This window comes from Phaseolus vulgaris, chromosome 3 (genome assembly GCF_000499845.2).
Source record: "Phaseolus vulgaris cultivar G19833 chromosome 3, P. vulgaris v2.0, whole genome shotgun sequence".
NCBI lineage: Eukaryota > Viridiplantae > Streptophyta > Magnoliopsida > Fabales > Fabaceae > Phaseolus > Phaseolus vulgaris.
In genome coordinates this window covers 10,821,647-10,841,229 of record NC_023757.2, presented here as the reverse complement: position 1 = coordinate 10,841,229, position 19,583 = coordinate 10,821,647, and the positions used below count along the sequence as shown (strand labels likewise).

Here is a 19,583-nt window from a genome sequence, read left to right as displayed (position 1 = left end):
TAGAAAGCAATTTTTTTTTAAGTAAGTACAAGACAAAAAATAATTATCTTACAACTTCCCACTAAGGACATTTCTCATACAAACCAAACACATGTATAGTGGTGCAGTTTAAAAATGACATGAGGTGCCAACAATTACAAGAAAATTAAACAAAAAGAATTAAACGATCCAAAATAGCAGTCCTTCAACAGTTTAATTTTTTGACTAGATGCTTCCGATTCTTAAAATTTTCAAACGCTTCATCCATGATCTTCTGAGGGTAGACCCACAGCTTCCTTGAAAATTTGTCAACAATTGATAGGTAATATCTTGACACCTGAGTGTGATGGAGTAGGAGATGGGCCGCATAGATCAACATGAATATAATTAAGGGTCCACTTCATTCTTTGTTGACCCCATGTTAAAAGAAATTCTACATGTTTTCCCTTGGACGTGGTGTTTACAGAATTCCAACTAGTAAATTCTATCACTTCTAAACAAGCCTTGTTTGTCTAGCTCCACAAGCCCTTTTTTCACTTACATGACCTAATCTTTTGTGTCATAACTCAGTTTTGGAATAGAAGGTATTTTCAACAGCAAAAATTACAACATCATCCAAGGCATATAGGTCATTCTTTCTCACACCTAGGTATTTATTGGATAACGGGTAGTTTGGAATTTCGGCATTTGTTTCAAATTATAAATAATTTTATTTCTAAAAATGAAATGAGTCTTTTTTTTGTTACTTTGTTTGCCATCTTTCTATTTTGTGGCTCAATTGCCAATTCGGTCCAATTTCCTCTTCATATATGGCTACCTGATGTTATGGAGGGGCCTACTCCAATTTCTGCCCTTATATATGTTGCTACTATGGTAGCCGCAACAATTTTTCTTATGGCTTGACTTCTTCCTCTTTTCGTAGTTCTACCCGAAATAACGAACACAATAGCTTTTATAGGTCTAATAACATTAATATTATGAGCTACTTTAGCTATTTCTCAAAAAGATATTAAGAAAAATTTAGCCTATTCTATAATGTCTCAATTGGGTTATATGATGTTACCTATAGGTATGGGATCTTATCGAGATGCTTTATTTCATTTGATTACTCATGCTTATTCAAAAGCATTAATTGTTGTTTTTAGAATCTAGATCCATTATCCCTTCAACACCTTCACAACCCTTTTTTCACCTTTAAAAACATATTCATTCTTTTCATGTTCTCCCAAGGATTTTAGATTTCTCTTAAAGTTAGGTATATCTCTAAGTTTCATTATGAAGACGAAACTTCATTGCTCCAATTTCATTTATCTTACATGACTTGTTATCACCAAGAACAAACCCTCCTTTAAGTTATGAAAACTGTTGAAACCATAGATAATTTGGTGTCATATAAAATGAACAACCAAAGTCCAAAATTCATTCACAATCATCAGCACTACTCGACACCATGAGAACCTCTGATGATTCATAATTGTTTTCCACCAGAGCTGCTCCACCAGACTATACATTTGAAAGAATTCAATACCTTCCTACCATGAGTCTTAAACTTAAATCTCCATCTAATTTTCCCTCCATTTTTATGGTTAGACAATCTTCCTTTTGCTACTAGGCCAACTCCAAAATTTGACGTCTTCACATCAAACCTCTCATTCAACTCTTTCGAGTTCAAAAGCAACCTAAACCTTCTCAAGAGAAAGACTTTCTCTCTTATACAACAAAGTTTCCTTACAATGATCATGCGTCTTTGACGAAGCACACAGTAACAATAGTAATTGATCTTCATCATCAATTTGAACATCAATGTTCTTGAGATCATTATCAATTTATTAAATTCGTTCAGTTGTTCACTAACAACCTTGTCATTACTTATCTTGAACGAGTATAACACCTTTCAAACTTCATCAATAATCCTATTACAGTCTTCACTTTCGAAACTTGCCTCAGGACCTTGTCACCAAGACTTAGAACAATTACATTAAGAATATTTTTTAACAATGAAATCTTGTCATTTTTAGCAATGGATTTTTCAGACTTGAAATCTCCTTCTAAAGCCTCAAGAAGCCTTGTTGAACTAGAGGAGCATGCATTTTCAACTATCGTAACCCTAAATTATTCAATCCAATGAATTTCTCAACCTCATGCTTTGTAGAAGTTATTTTCATTGAGTTTCTTCGCTCTACACTCATCGCACCAGTTTGTAGAGTACAAACATAATTCACTGGATCTAGTAATTCATTAACGTAATACACAAATGTTGAAACCAAGAATGAGAACGTGAAACAGGGTAAAATAGATTACGAAAAATCACACACAAACAATTTACATGGTTTAAATATAACCAGAAAATTTCACTGAGATAATTTTTTAGATTTACAACTTGAAATATCTCTTTGAATCCTCACAGTGAAACTTTCAACTCTTACATTAAACAAGAACCGTTAAGTTCAAGTTTTTCAGTACAAGACAAAAAATAATTGTCTTACAACTTTTCACTAAAGATTTTTCTCATACAAACAAACACGTGTACAATGATACAAATGTTGATACTCATCAAACGATGATACCCATCAAACCGTTTTGAATTTTGAATGATTAGAGAGTCTAACACTTCTATACTATTTAAGAAAACTTGAACTTAAATTTTGTCATAACTAATCTTTTGAAGAGGATACAATATACACACCCATTACCAAAGTTGAATTTTTAATCAAAGTTAAAGTAACCTTGTTGCAAATGACTATAACAAGAAATATTATGTTGGTTGTTTCTTCCTGCACCTTAACAAATGTCTTCTTGCACTCCATCATTTTCAAAGAAGACTGTTTTACCCCTTTTAAAAATGACTTTTGAATTATTTTTTTTCAAAATATTTCTAGAACACATTTGTTAATTCTGGATTTACCAATTCAGAAATAAATAAAAAAATGTGTTATGAAAAGGATATTTTAGAATGATTTTTTGTCTTCTAGATGTTTTATTCCAGAAACACTTTTTGCTTACATAATTCCTATTCCAAAATCACCCAAAACTATGAAAAAGTAATTTTAATATTTCAAAACATGTAAGGGTGCAGAAAAAAAATATAAGGGTGCAGAAAGAAATTCCCTATCATGTTTTGTAAGTCTTTGGGTGAAGACTGTATTAACCCAAGAACAAATGGGTTGGCCCATTTTAATATTAATGATACTTATTTAATTAATTAGGAAGTTTCTTTCTACACCTTTTCATTTTTCTTCCTGCACCCACATTATTTGAAATACCAAAAGTACAGCTTCATAGTTTTGGATAATTCCAAAATACAGATTTCGTAAATAAAGTGTTTTCAGAATTTCTTTCCAAAATACAAAATCTGGAATATAAAAAATCATTCCAAAATATCTTATCCAAAATAATTTTTTTATTTTCGGATTGATAAATCCGAAATTAATAAAATATGTTTCATAAAATATATTCCAAAAATATTACAAAAATAATAACCCAAAAAACATTTTTAAAAAGGGTAAAATAGTCTTCTTCAAAAGTGATGAGAAAGACATTTGTTAGGGTGTAAGAAGAAACAGCCAATTAATTATTCAGTGTATAGAAAAAGAAAGGAATCCTAATTTTATTCCCCGTTTCGTATTGCGCGTACACCTTCACCCCAATCACGTTTCTAAGGATAGTTAAAAGTAACTAATCTAGTTGATTTTGTTTAAAACAATGTTACAAGTGTACAAAAATTACCCTCACTATTTTTAAAATTACCCTCACTACGTTGGACCCTGCTTAAACATAAAGAACATCTTCAAGAGATTGAAGAGGACCATTCATATTCATAAAGAACGAATTGTAATGTAATAACTACTAATTTAGTCAAGAGAAAGATAAAATCTGTCCGGCGATCACACCATGCGTTACTGTACAGTGCATTGCAGACCCACTTTTTTAGTTTCTCCGGGTTTTTACCTTTTCCTACCATGCAAAAGCACAAGAGCTGATCTAGTTACTTCTGATAATAACCGGCATAAGTGTCTCTACCATGTAAAATTACGCTGACATTATTTGTTGTATGAGGCAAATAGGAACTAGGAGGGTTTAACATAGCATATCATTAGATAGTTCGCAATTATGTTAAGATGTGCTATGGTTTAGCTTTCAAGGTCTTCTCACTGCCGAAGCTGCTACTGCTCAAAAGAACATTAATCACAGTACCCAAGTATGCGTTTCCACGGGGTGAATGGTAAATTCTACTATAACTGCTTCATGGGTATACATCATCAGGAAAGATGGCTTTACCAGCATAAATATATTGCATTTCCTCTTTCCATGTCTGCATAATCAACAAAAACTGAGCAACAAAGACTGAAACAAATCAAATTGAAAGTATATATGGTTTGTTTCTCTTAGTTTTTTTCACCTCGTGTCGGAAAGAAATCCTCAAACTGGGAACATTTGTCTTATGAATATCATTTCCTTCGGGACCTCTCAACAAATATTTTTCCCCAAGCCAGTGTGACTGCAAAGGAGGGAAAAAACATTATGAAATTAATATAAACAGAAAATACATTCATAATTAAGAACAGAACTGAGTCCACAAGAACTTAAGGATATATCAAAAGATCAAACCTAACACCTACAATTAACTGTCCATGATAAGTTTAAGAATGTTCATATACATTGTCTTCTAATTTACCTTTGCCTGGTGTGAAAATCCAGATTGGTAGACAGAATTTCTAGCTATCTCACACAGATCACAGGCAGAGAGCTTCCATACCTGCAATGCACGTGTTTAAGTAAAAATAATTCCCCAGTAAACATAAAACAGAATATTTAACCATCTTATATCTAGGGAGGCTAGGAGTTTGGCAGAAACTACACCTTTGCTGCAACACTATATTCTTCTAGCAATGCCTCTTTTGTCAAATGAATTTGCAAAGGATCATCAGAGGAGAGAGAGACATTTAAACCTCGCTGGAAAAACATTGGTAATGGATTGCGGTGATAGTCCAAGAAAAGAGAATTATTGCTAAGTGGTGACATAGCCAATCCAATCTAAAGCGATAAAATAATGGTATTAATATATTGTCACAAATTATCATGACAAAGAGAAAGCAATAACAGTATCGGTAATGAACATTCAGAATGGCAATGAAATATGCAGTGTCGGCTTGAACTTTTGTAGAATAACTAGGTTGACCAAATGATATTCCTAAGGGCTAACCTGTGCTAGATAATACAAGTACTGCAAAACTGGAGTTTTACGTAGATTAATCCCATGAGATATGTTGTGGCATAGAAGGAAGGCAGCAGCCAAATGATCATTGTCACCTGCCTGCATGAGTAGATTGGGTAATAACAATCGTATTGAACATAAAGAATTAAACTATGCTTCTAGTAAATAGAAAACAACCTCTCCACAGTGAGGACGCAACTTTATTGTGGTCATTCCCTTAGATTCTCGCAGCTGAAACAGAGGGTAATATGTTAATATTGTTGATAACCAGGAATTATTTTATAAAGCTCTTCTTCCTGTTTCAAGTTGCATGGAACTTGAAGACCTCAACTTCACCACATCCCACCAAAAAAAGAAACAAAACCCAGTCAACCATAACTAAAAGAAACCACCAATAATAGAATGTCAAGTTTCTCTAAAGAAGGGACTTGACCATGGAAGAAAAATTGAACAAGATTAGCAAAGGCTCTGGATACGATTTGTTAGGCACCAGATGAGAAAAATGTATGCTATATTATTGATAGGGATCCCACCAGCAAGGTGCTAGAAACCCTAGAAATTAGGAACGAGATACACAAAGGAACACTTCGTAATGAGGGAGTCATAGAGCCCTACAAAATGATTAAATTAACTACTCTCCTTACTGTTACACTTTTATTTTCCTCTATAACTGTTTTTCCCACTGAAAGTCTTCCCCCTTCTAACTACTTTCCTTCAAAGCCTATGTTGTATCATTTATTTACAACTGGGCCATATTATGACCCATACCCTTGTCATGCCTATTTCATCCAGTATAGACCTGCCCAAAAAACCTCTGCCTCCTTACGGGAATTAAAAAAGGCAATGGTTAGTTGTTAAACTCTTAATACAAAGAAAGAAATAGTATAAACCTTGTTGAGTGTGTACAAGTTTGCGTAGCTGTAATAAAGGTAATAAGAATATGCTGGATTGAAGTTATTTGTCCACTCAGCTGGAGTAGGCATGTGCTTAGTTGGACGCCTCTCTGGTTTACTTTCATCATCTACAAGATCAAATCCAACCACCTATATGCAGAAGAAGCTACTTAGAAAAGCAAGAAACTCTAGAAAGAATGAAGTTGCTATATTTGATCAATATCTTTCATCTATCAGTTTTAAACAAAAATCAAAATTGACTCATCATGTGAAACAAATTTAAAGGTGAAAAAGTCTCAGTACTCAACTTATTCTCTAATAGAAAAAAAATCTTACATTTATCTGCAATAAAAAGAATAAAAAATACAGTAGATACATCCCTTTATACTATAAAGTGCATTGAGTTTTTTAAATATTGCTTGCAACAAAAACAGAAAATCAGTTTGATTTGACAGATATGTGCTGATTCAATTAAAATTTAATTTGAATAATAAGAATTGGCAACATGAGCAAAGAGCAGAATTGCAAAATAAAATGTTAGGACTGCCATAGATGAAAGACAGATAAAATCCTACAACAGAGGGAAAACATCTGAAAACAGAATAATAACCTTATTTAACTAGATGAGATGGATCACATGTCATTGGGCTTAGTTAAAAATCAATTTCTCGAGAATATTATTCATCATGAAATTGCTTCTATTAATTTCTTCTATTGTCCTTGCCCCCACCCATCAACCCCATTTAACCAATGCCTCTAGTGGCATTTGAATGTGCCCAAATCACCTTAACCAATTTTCTATCATCCTTTGCTCAATAGGTGCCACACTAATGTCTCCCAGCTTATTATATACTATGTGTCTTATTAATTTTCCCCATTAGTAATATAGATTTCAAATATTTAAACTTAATCCTCATTGAGTCTTCACCATATTTTGTAATCAAAATCCTAATCTAAGAGAAACCAAAAACTCAATGTTTGTGTTTACTAAATCAACTCACATCAGTGTAATATATTCTCCATCTTTTACCTTCAAGATATTTTCTTCCTGCTTCTTGTTATATTTGCAATGCATATACCCTGCCTTCCTTGTATTCAAGTTAAAACCATTTGATATCGATGTTCTCCAAAGCACAAGTTTGGAGTTAACTCTTTCCCCTATTCCTCAATCAAAACAATAATATCTGCAAAAGGCACATACCATGACTCCATAGTTCTTCTATCCCTTTGCAGCAGACAGAATGGTTGTATGTCCAAAGTTCTTATATATAGTAACCAAAGTGCTCCTTCACTCATTTATCATTTTCTTAGATATCAAACCCCATTAAATGGCTTTGCAAGGAAATTGATGACGAAATTCAATAGGAACACCATCAACTTTACTCTTATTCATTTTAAAGACTTCTTTTACTACTCATTTCCAACTTGGATTTTATGATTGATAGAGATCCCACTAGAGATAAGGTCAATTCATAGTATAGTATATAAGCGGGTGAGGTTTGCACCCACTTGTATATTATGAATTGGCCTTATCTCTACTCCAATGTGGGATCCCCAACACACCTCACATTGAGATCAACCAACTCTTATGTGGATCTAGATATTTATGGGTGATCTAATAACGGTCTAATAGGCTTAACAAACTCTCTCTAGAATAGACTCTAAATGGCTTTGATATCATCTTAAGTGAACTTTAAGTATAACTCAACTTTACAAAGACGGTTTTATAAGGTTGAGTTAGACTTAAAAATCCACTTCTTAAAAATGATAATAAGCCAAATTTTGTATGTTCTCCTTGGATTTCTAATCCTTCAATATTACATGTTGATCATTGATCATTCTTGGAAAGCTTATAAAAAAAGAACTCTACTATCTTTTTTTTATATCCTGATAAAAACTTCATTTTTCATCTTTAATACATCTTACTGGTTCAAATATCTTGATTTTCTTTCCCTATTTCTGACAAGCTTATATATAGTATATTCCTATTCTGTCCAAGATCTCACAAAAACTCCTCAAAAGCTTTGGATTCTACCTCACTCATAGCTTTTTCTATCTTATTTCTTGCCTTTCGATATCATGCCTATTTTCCATGTTATTGAACTGAATAAGTATAAGACTTTAAAACTCACCTTTCTGTTTCTTATATAACAAGATAGGCGTGTTTCATGTACCAGTGGCACAGTATAACAGCAACATACTACCGTTAAAATGTTACATTTGAAAAATTAGGTAATCATATACAACTAAATACATGTATAAGTACACGAAAATAGGGTGTGCTCACTCAAATATGAAAAGAAATGACTAACCTGCATCAAAAACAAGTGTAATTGAGGATGAGAATTTGGATCCACTGTGACCTCAAATAGAGGAATAAATACATTATCCAAAATATTCTGAAAGGATGTAACAATTCCCATATTCTTGTACACATTGTATAACCGTGGTAACTGCCAATAAAAGTTCACGAAACAAGATCAAAGTCAACAATCAGAATAATATCCCAAATTAAAAAATGACACAAGGGAAAGGAGTCAAAACACCAAACAAAATTCTAAATAAACGCTAACAAATAAGGAACATTATACCAAATCAAATGGAATATGGATAAAATTCAAATTTGTGGTGATTCTCATGATCCAATCTGAACTTAAGTCATTGACTTTCTGTAAAATAAGTTGTATTAGACATTTTATTATATAGAGTAAGAAACTGTACCATATAAAAGTGAACTTTTCTACATGTAGTTCTACTAGGACTTGAGCACAAAAGGAGAGTCCAACCCAAAAGACTAGTCTATCCGGTTGGAGAACCCCATGGCTTAAGTACCACATCAAGTAGTTCATCATACTTAATGTGAGACTCCTAAATTTGTCACCCCTTTCAAGGGCTGACATCCACAATGACTTTCACTTTATTGATATTGACCCAGTAGTAGCCCTTTTCTTTTTTAGAGGACTTTGCTTATCTATGAATATTCGGTTTGCACCTTAATCAAGCTTATGAGTAGTCCTTTCTGTAGCCTAGCACTTAATGAAAACACGATTGTTAGGATTTAAGCATAAGAGGAGAGCTCAACCCAAAAGACTAGTCCATTAGGTGGTAGAGCCTCGTAAGTTATATACCACATCAAGCAGCTCATCTACTCAGTGTAGAACTCCTAACAAATTCCAAAGATACAAATAATGTTAACTAACTCCCGCTTTTTGCATTCTTTTTTTTCGAGGTTGAGGTAGTTTTGGAGACTAGGTTAGTTGTTAACCAAAATGTTAATCCCAATGAGCACTTCAAACACTTCTCAAACCATGAAGCAGGAACAGATGTAGACAATCTGATGGTAAAGCTGTTTACAACAAGCAGCATTTTCCTAGTGCAACCATCAATACTCTCAATAAATAAAGGTTACATAGAAGAAATTAAGGTGGAAGACCCATCCAAAACGTAGAAAAATTTATACGGCAACAATGATATGGTTGCTGATGATGCAATTAAACATCATATATTTCAACAATTTTGTAAAAGGATTACTGTGCACTTCTTGAGGAGATATTGACATACACAAGTTAACTTATAAGGAAGTCAAGACTCTATCTAAACACTGTACTATTGCAATTGTCATTGGGATAAATAATGAAATGGTCCTAAAACTCAAAAGATAAGGAAAACCCGATCAAGTAGTAATCCTTCAAGAATTAAATAAGAAAACTGAATGTAATGGAAAACTTTTTTTACCATACACTCACACGAAACTAGTGTAAACCAATCTAATTGAAACTGCATCAGAGTTAAAAGCCTAATATCAAGTAGGAAGTGATTTTGACCAATGTTCAAGGGGCATTTGTTAAAATTCTGTCTAAACACTGTAACATTTTCATCGTCATTGTGCTAAAAAATGAAACGCTCCTAAAACTCAAAGATAAGGAAGACCGACTCAAGTAGTAATCCTTAAAGAATTAAGGAGGAAAAGGTATGTCAGTGTCTTAATAGATAAAGAAAACTTTTACCAAAAACACACACAAAGCTAGTGTAAACCAATATGATTGAGCTGAACAGTACCTGGATTAGCCAGACAGCATTCTTACTGTATAGAGCATTGTTAACAAACCAACTAGCCAGCTGATCCCACTCACTCTGTTTTCTTCCATAAACAGAGATCCTATACTCAGCCATCTGTAAATTTTATTTTTATTTATACATAAAAAATTAATTAGGATAGGAGATATCAAAATCAAATATATTATATTGGGGATAAATAACCTGATATTTGCTTGCTTCAAGATCTATCAAAACTTCCTTTGTTACTTCAGCCAGATACCTTCCTGTGATGTTTAGTTTTAAGCCATTATGAATTCAAGAAGCAAAAACTAATACTTCTAATATTAAATTGGAATTAACAAATTACAAGCAAATAATAAAGAACAGTCATATACAGCAACCAACCCTGGATAAGATTATCCTGCTTTAAAAATATCTCTCTTAGTCTGCTCTGTCCACAAGGATTATACTTAAGGTTGAATTTGTCAAATCTATGGAATGTGGTCTTATCTGCATGGACGTCCAACAAATCAACATTCAGATCATATCTGCATCATAATTTCCATTGATTAGAAAAGGTTCCGACATACAAGCAAATAAATATTTCCAGAACTCGTTATCCAAATAGTAAGATGAAAAAAAAAATCAGAGAACAAAATAATGCATACCCAGTCAAATCCAAACTCTCAAAAACCTCCTTAAGTGTCATATACTTTCCATCTCTAAAGATAACAACCTGTTAACATAAATACTGATAAGGAAAATTAGAAAGAACTAATAATCTGGAAAGTAAAAAAAGACAGAGTAAGGAGGAAACAACCAACAACATTACAGCCTCAAAAAATATTTAAGTAGAACCAAAAGTATATTTTCACCTCATCAGGTTCTTTTCTTAATTTTGACTTGATGAAGCGCACAAGATGCTTCTGATTCATGCAAGCAGAATGATGAATATGAGTATCAACTTTTCTGATATTGTAAAAATCCCGGTGTGACGCACCCTTCTGAGCCAGAAATTCCCTATCTGCATTTAGTAACAGATGAAGGCGGAATTTCTGTATAATGATCAGATGAATGTTAAAAACAAATGCCACAGGCAAGCACAAAGAGACCATGTAGACAGAAGTTTGTGAAAACCTACTTCCTCGAGAAATCGTAGCCTGTGGTAGCATGTAGAGCGAACATTCCCAATAGACATAACTTTTAGAATGTAATGCATATCAGTAAAAAATCTGGTTGAGCTTGCAACAGGGAAGAGCTCTTCGGTATCTGAACAGTCAGAGAAATCTCAGTTCTTTGAACTTTTTTTTATCTTTAACAAACTAAATACTCGACGAAATTAAGATAGCAGTGAAACCATTCCATTTTCATGTTGTTAACACTGCATGCTTACCAGTTTTACTTGCAAAAACATGCATGACTCCATCTTCCATCCTAAAGTGGTGCTGTTTGCAACATAAAAAGTAAGTATAAAAATATCACCCGAACACTTAAGAACAAAATTGACTATAAACAACTCAAGAAGATTCCACGAGTAGCAAAAGTACATGTGCGACTAATAAAAAAGTAATAAAAGAGAAGCAGCAAACTTACTGTTGTTGCTTCAACTGGTTCAAAATGATACGGATCAAAGTTAGTTTCCTCAGGTTCTGTCTTCAATGTAATATTTTCCTTGTAAACATATCTCTTACGCAAATCTAAGCATTCTTGAATCATTTTGCATACTTCATCCTCTTCAATATTTGTCTCTGAATATATTTTGTAGATTAAAGACAAAGATTATGCATTAAATACTAGCTTTTGCAATCTGCTTCATATCATACAAGGCACACTATGAAAAAAAAAATTAAAATAACCATATTGTTTGATATACTTAAAAGAGGTAAATAGAACAGGGAGCATTCAGAGTCAACTTATAGATAGCAAAAAGAGGATAAAAATATGTAACATGTCATGCAGGGATAATACTTTAATTATTTCACATGAACCAATATAGAAGGATTAGGTAGAACGTTAAAAAGATTATGATAGTGACGAGAAAGTACCATGCACAGGGTTTCTTGCAGGTAAAACATTATTGGCAAATACACAGTCATCCCCGGCTACATGTACAGAAGTTGAGGCAACACCATTCATATCTGCACCAGCTTTCGCTTCCTTTGAAACCTCTCCATACAACTGATTTTTTGCACAGTTTGCATCATCAACTCCAAATGGAACAGCGGACAAATTGCACATTTCTGAATTTACTCCCTGCAACATCATGAATCACTAAAATATAAGGATAGAAATAATTGTAAAATGCATAATCATACACCAAAAATAAGCAAGGATTAGGTAGTCAGAAGATTTATGATCATGCACCAGACACACTAATACTATATAGTTTCCGTATTATAAATAAAAAAGTTTGTATCCCATGAAAACCCTGAACTATCAAAGTACTACATTTAAAAACAAAAAGCAATAACTCAAGACCTCAAGTTAAATAATATCCATTCATTTGAATCCCGATAATACTTGTAACTAAAATTATTGAAAGCAGGAAGCATCTTTCTCAGCTCCCCCGAATAACAATCAACTACAGGCCATAGTTTTAGTCGACAAAGTTTAAAACGGTTTTCATCCTTTCAACATAAGAAATCAGTATTCTCACGTAAGCATCTGAGAAAGGAATGGTATTGTCATCAGCAAGCTGTGTTTCCTCCTCATCAGAATCCTCAGCACTTTCAAATGCGTTTAGCCCTGGTGATCTCGGAGTCATAATTCTACCAACAGAAGCTATCCTCTTATACGAACGCGAAATCTGAGCACTCTCGCCTGCACAAACCAAAACAAAGAAACGTCATTTAAACAAACCAAAAAAAAAGCTTGATTTCCATAGACCACCAGTATATTATACTGGCAACAAATTAAAAACCACAATTTTAAGCAATTATTACAAAAATCAACAGTCATGTTACATATGACATTTTATGTTTGGATGACAGTCCAAAAAAACTATCATTTTAACATAAAATAGAAACACAACAGAACCGAACAAAAACTGTACACAGCTGAAACAAGAATTCATATTCAAACCATTGGTGGAACCCGTTCGATTAGACGGAAGTCCTAGCTGCGCGAATTGAAGATTTTCGAGCGACGAGGCACGATTCTTAGTGTCCTCGTGCAACCAATCCGCTGCGGAAACCACGTTAGGCATCGAAGACGAAAACCTATAGCTCCGAAGCACGTTTGAGGTGTCATCCACGGACCTCGAAAAGGTTCGGCGATAGTCCTTCGGATCGGCGTCCGTATCCATTCCTCCGTCGTCGTCTCCGAACCCGCTCCGATCATCGTCGTCATCGTGGCTGTCATCCTCGGAGGCGGCAAGCGGCTTGCGGCGAAGTTCGACGAGGCGGTGGAGTACGTGGTCGACGGTGCGGCGGTGCATGTAGAAGGCGGAGATGGCCATGAAGGAGGCTCCGAGCAACGCCGCCATGGCGAGGTGAAGCGACGGAGGGAGCGACGAGGAAGACGAGGGATCCATTGGAGGAAGCGACTATGAATGCGTTTGGTTTGAATGATGGGCTTAAAGGCTTGAAACTCGATCGTTGGTGAGCAGTGAGCAGTGAGACACCGTCGCACGCACTCTGTGAAGAGTGAGTGAAAAAGTGAAGTGGGGAATGAGAAAGATGGCTTTAGCTCGCCCTAACTAACTGAATGCTTTGGCTTTTCTCCTCAAATGGGACCCAAGAAGAACTCACACGTGGCGAGTTTACACTTTGCTGAAACTTTTGTGATGTTAACCAGTAAATGTACGGATAATAATAAAAATATTTTTGGTGAATTAATGTTAAACATTAAAAGCATTTAAGTTATTTTATTTTAAAATTGAAAGATTTGGTTAAATATTTTATTCATACAAATATCAAATTAAACAAAAAAAATATAATAAAAAAATTTATTAAGCTAAATAGGTTTTATAAAGAACTTGATTTTTTCTATTAATAAAAATTGAATACTTGAAGATTACAATTATTAAAAAAAGATTATATTGACGAGTTAGTGATTTTGTTAAGTAAAATTAATGTGTGATAAGAGGTTTTTTTTAATGGTGAGGAGAGAATAAAAATAGGGGTTTTAAATTTTAATAAGTAATTGAAAATATATAGATTCTCAAAAAGATATGAAAGTTAAACATGTTAAAAGAAAAAGGATTTGATGAACAATTACAATGAGCGTTTTAAGAAGGTTATATGTGAAAATTGAATAGCTGAGTCAATAAATAAACTTCAAAGCTTTATTCCGAAAAAAAGTACTAAATGATCATGTAGAGAATTAAACTTTGAAATATTATTTCTCTAACAAGACATAACCATATTATCAAAATCTTTTACTTTAAATTAAAATTTTAAAGCTTATTCAATAATATTATTTGGTCCTTTTAGAACCACATCAGTGTTATCTTTATTGTATGATGAATCCTAGGTAAGGGTAACAACACAAAGCTAAACCCTAGTTTTAGCCTATATAAAGGATGCCAATAACCCTAGGAAGGTACACAGTTTCTAAGACTGAAGCTAATATACATTCTTGGTGTTTCTTTGCCCTAATATTGACTTGAGCGTCAGAGTGCAAACGACCGCTGGGGCGCCCCTTTGTCTTTGCAGGTGAGAGGTTTATTGATCAAGAAGATACGATTCTCAGGCAGAGATAGAACGGTCCAAGGCTACCATTGGAGTCAACTGAAAGGAACATTTGGCGTGGGGCCCGTTAAAACAAGGTCCCACACGCGATCGTGATTAAGAGTTCTTTACCATGAAGAGTATGAGGCAAGGATCCGCTATGGCTTCAGGTGTTGCACCCCCTGGAGGGGACAACGTTACCATGCAACAACTCATGGAGACCATGCGCGCCCTCTAGGAGCAGGTGGCGACATCTAGGGTTGAAATAGCCGCGTCTCAAGCGGACAACGAAGAGTTGCGCAGGACCAATGAAGAATTGTGTAGGGGTTTGCAACATGCAGAAGAACACGCGGTGGGTGAACGTGCCCTGCTTGTACCGCCTAGGGCGCGTCCCATGCCATTCTCCCAAGCGATCATGGATACGCCATTTCTCACCACATCTTTGGGTCCAAAGGTCACCTTTACAGGCGTCGAGGACCCTGAGGCTCATCTCATAGCGTTCCACACTCAGATGATGCTCACTGGAGGGTCCGACGTTGTGTACTGCAAACTACTTATGAGTATGTTGGCATATGCGACACTATAATGGTTTGTCAGTCTCCCAGACGAACATATCACCACTTTCGACCAATTCGCGACGCTGTTCAAAGAACAATACCTCGTCAACAGGGCCCCCACTCGATTTTCGTACAATGTCTTTGACATTAAGCAGTACTAGAGAGAGTCTCTAAATGAGTATCTGAACAGGTTTGGGGTCCAGGTGGTAAGATTGAAACCCACAGATGAGGCCATGACGGTGCACGCCTTCGTCAAAAGAATGTTGTCGGGACCCTTCAGCGAGTCACTATTGAGGTTCTACCCAAAGACATTCACTGAGATCAGACGTTAAGCGTAGGCACACATCGCTGCAGATGATCGAGTAACGGAGAAACACGGTTTGGTCGGCCCCATCTGACCTCGAGCAGTAGCACGACCTCAGCCCATGAGGGTGCACGAGACGGCAACAAAAAAGAAAGAAACGGGAAAACCCTACGAACAGCCCCAGGAAGGGGCACGCACACGAAGGGACCCGCCCCCGAAGCATAATTTTCGAGTAGAGCTCAAGGAGTTGATCGTTATCCCGAACATAACAACAAGGCTTAAGGTGCCCGCAAAGACCGATAAGAGGATGGGGCCCAACAAGAACGCTTGGTGTGAGTTTCACCAAGCAAATGGCCACTATATACGCAATTGCTTAGCCCTGGCACACCAACTAGATGAGTTAGTGAAGAGGGGTTTCTTGAAGGATTATCTTCAAGAGCCACAGAACGATCAGGCATTGGTAACTGCAGGGATAGATCAGGGGCACGAGGTGCCCATTCACGGGGAGGTAAACATAATCTCTGGAGGATTTTTAGGGGGGGATGCACTGCCTCTCAGCAAAAGAAGTACGCGTGGGAAGTAATGGCAGTGGAAGCACAACAGGTAGATCAAACCCCCGATACCAAGGCCGACCTCCAGGATGTCATACCCCATGAAAACGACCTAGTGGTGATTTCGCTAGTCACAATAGGGAGGAAGGTGCACCGCGTTCTTGTGGACCAAGGAAGTTCGACCGATGTGATGTTCAAGACAACCTTCAACAAGTTACAATTGTCTACATACTAGTTACGACCCTATACCAGATGTCTGTTTGGCTTCACGGGAGACCAGGTGGAGGTTCGGGGGCATATAGAGTTGAGGACGACATTCACGGATGGCACAACTTCACGCACAACCAACATCGGGTATCTCATTGTTACTGCTCCATCGGCCTACAATATACTATTAGGTAGATCAACTTTGAACAGGATCAGTGCGGTCGCCTCCACAAGGCATATGAAGATGAAGTTGCCTTCCCTTGAGGGTACAATGATCACCATTAAGTCTGACCAAAAAGAGGCTAAGAAGTGCAACAAAAATAGCCTCAAGACGAAGAGAGAAGTGTTCGCCGTCACAACCTAGCCTCCAAGGGAAGAAGGGATTATCTGTGTGGAGATCGCCCGGGAGAAGCGACCCGAACCCACTGGGGACGTAGTGGAAAGAGAGATCGGTGGGAAGATGTTCAAACTTGGCCGATCTTTAAGCCAAGAGTCACAAGATTAGGTTGTTGAGGTCATAGTGCAGCACCTTGACGCTTTCGCGTGGTCTGCCTCTGATATGCTTGGTATAGACCTCGACTTCCTGTGCCACCGTCTCACCATGGATCCCTCAGTCTGACCTGTTCACTAGAGAAGGCAAAAATTCAATGAAGAAAGGCATCAGGTTGTGCGTGAAGAGAAGAGACGCAGAAACTGTTAAAGGCTGGCCACATTAGGGAGATTCAGTACCCCAAACGGCTAGCCAATGTGGTATTGGTGAAGAAGGCCAGCGGGAAGTGGAGGATGTGCATTGATTTCACGGACCTCAACAAGGCCTGTCCACAAGACTCCTACTCGCTGCCCAGTATTGTCGCCTTGGTGGACAGCGCCTCCGGATGCAGACTCCTCAACTTCCTAGTGTTGAAGATGGATGAAGCTTCTTCTCTACCTAGTTTTAGTGTGTGTTTGATGTAGAAAATAACTAGTTTGCTTTGAAGTTTGTAATGGGTTTAGATGATCTTGTATTTAGGCTTGTGTATGTGTAAGGTTGCCTTTTGCTACATGACCTATCCTAGATCCCTAACCAAGCATAGATCAAGCACTTGAAGTGGTTAAAAGTTTTTCCAAAAGCTTTTTCGAGTTCTCTCCAAAAATCAGGATACTGCACAAAAATAAATTTGTTTCTATGTAAAAGAATAGGTTTATTTTTGGTTTGCTGAAAGGATTTTCGAAAGTTGGTTAGGGCACCAAAGGTACAACTTAGTCAGTTATTTCAGTTAGCTGTGTTGGCAGTTTTCCTAAAATAAATCTGTTTAGTTTAAAACTGAATCTGTTGTTTTCATAACAGTTTTTCAACTATTTTTTGAAAAGTAGTTAGAAACTGTTTTCTATATAAAGAAAAGCTTTTCTCACATGAAAGGTTGTTGAGCAATCACGTTTTTGACAGAGATTAAACACTTTCTATGTGAAAAGAAGGATTGAAAAGAGTTTTTGAAAGGTTTTCCAAAGGGATTTTCAAGTGTGCTTTTTTCTAGGAAAACTTTGATCTTGGTGAAGGTGCTGGTGCAATTCTGCAGCAAATTGAACTACTGGTTTTGAGTTCTTGCATCTTCTTTTCAGGTGTTATCTTTCCTTTATTCTGGTTTGTAAAGGTGTAAGTGTTAGTCACTCCTTGATAGGGTTTCTTGGAGTGCAAGGTGTGCTGAAATAGGGTTTTTCAGCATTGGTTGTATTGTTCTTGTAGTGTTCAAGAACTGTTGTGTTTGTAAGTGATTGATACTGGTTTTAGTGGATTCCACCTTGGAGTAAGGTGAAACTGGATGTAGCTCTTTATGAGTGAACCAATATAAAAGCTTGCCTGTACTTTTCTTCTCATCCCTGCACTCGTTTATGGTTTTTGCTTAATTCTGTCAAGAACGAAATCTGTTCATTTGAAATCAAATCTGTTAAATCTGGGTTTAATAAAAATTGTTCTTCTTGATTTGTTAAAGTTCTCTAATCACTAACACAGTACTTGTATATGAGGTTTTCATTGATTTAAGGACAAATAGTCTTATTCATTAAATCCTGAAAAAGAATCATTTCCTTTGAAACCTTGTGTTGAATGAACTTGATTGATTTCTTGGCATAATCTGTATTCTTCAAACTGGTAAAATTTAACCAATCTGATTCTGTTATACCTCTCTGTTGATTGCAAGTTTAATCTGAACAAGTTCAAATTGTGTTAGACTGTTATGAAGAATCAATCTGTTTCTTTTAAAAACAATTTGTTCTTTTTCCTCTTATATACTGAAAACTGTTTGTATTTGCGAAAATTTTATATGTTCAATTCACCCCTCCCCTCTTGAACTTAGACACTAATAGACCCAACAATTGGTATCAAGAGCTAGGGCTTGTATTTTGCTCAAGTGTATGCATGATGTCTGAGTTTAAAATGTCTTTTGCTGAAGGTGCGTCTATTAATAGACCTCCTATGTTTGGTGGTGTTAACTATGCTTTCTGGAAAATTAGGATGAAAATTTTTATGGAGTCTATTGATATGGGTATTTGGGATGCAGTGGTCAGTGGACCTTTCATACCTATGCAGGTTGTCAAAGAAGAAACTGTGAAGAAGCCTTGGTCTAAATGGAGTGAAACTGAGAGGAAGAAGGCTCAATATGACTCCTTAACCAAGAACATCATCACCTCTGCACTGAATATGGATGAATTCTTTAGAGTGTCCCAATGCAGCTCAGCTAAAGAGATGTGGGAAGTACTGGAGGTAACCCATGAGGGCGTAGAGGGATCACATTTGTGAAGCATGCCAAAAAGGGAAACAAGTGAAAAGTTCTTTTAAAACCAAAAATGTTGTTTCTTCATTGAGACCTCTTGAACTCCTTCACATGGATCTCTTTGGACCCTCTAGAACCATGAGTCTTGGTGGAAATTATTATGCTCTTGTTATTGTTGATGATTTCTCTAGGTACACTTGGACCTTGTTCTTGGAATCAAAGAGTGATGCCTTTGCTGCATTCAAAAAGCTAGCAAGAAGACTACAAAACACAAAGAACAACAACATAGGTTCTATAAGGAGTGACCATGGAGGAGAATTTCAGAATGAGAAGTTTGTCAAGTTCTGTGAGAAGTTGGGGATTCTGCACAATTTCTCTGCACCAAGAACACCACAACAAAATGGAGTTGTAGAGAGGAA

At 36.1% G+C, this 19,583-nt stretch overlaps 1 protein-coding gene across 1 annotated transcript; it reads right to left on the bottom strand.

Moving 5' to 3' along the window:
- Nucleotides 1-3,771: 3,771 nt before the first annotated feature.
- LOC137806624 (probable AMP deaminase) lies at nt 3,772-13,878 on the bottom strand. The gene is made up of 19 exons (XM_068606837.1): nt 13,207-13,878; nt 12,782-12,945; nt 12,171-12,378; nt 11,719-11,873; nt 11,519-11,570; nt 11,267-11,394; nt 11,001-11,180; nt 10,794-10,861; nt 10,531-10,673; nt 10,348-10,409; nt 10,147-10,260; nt 8,400-8,540; nt 6,085-6,237; nt 5,372-5,425; nt 5,183-5,293; nt 4,840-5,013; nt 4,655-4,735; nt 4,379-4,477; nt 3,772-4,291 (listed from the first exon to the last, which is right to left on the bottom strand). The coding sequence occupies exons 1-19, from the start codon at nt 13,655-13,657 to the stop codon at nt 4,223-4,225; spliced, it is 2,607 nt and encodes an 868-aa protein (XP_068462938.1). The 5' UTR covers nt 13,658-13,878; the 3' UTR covers nt 3,772-4,222.
- Nucleotides 13,879-19,583: the final 5,705 nt, after the last annotated feature.

Coding starts and splice junctions, on each gene's coding strand:
- LOC137806624 (XM_068606837.1), bottom strand. CDS start 13,657: ATGGATCCCTCGTCTTCCTCGTCGCTCCCTCCGTCGCTTCACCTCGCC. Junction 12,946..13,206: donor TCGAACGGGTTCCACCAATG/GTTTGAATATGA, acceptor TGGTTTGTGCAG/GCGAGAGTGCTCAGATTTCG. Junction 10,674..10,793: donor GAGAGTTTGGATTTGACTGG/GTATGCATTATT, acceptor ATTATGATGCAG/ATATGATCTGAATGTTGATT.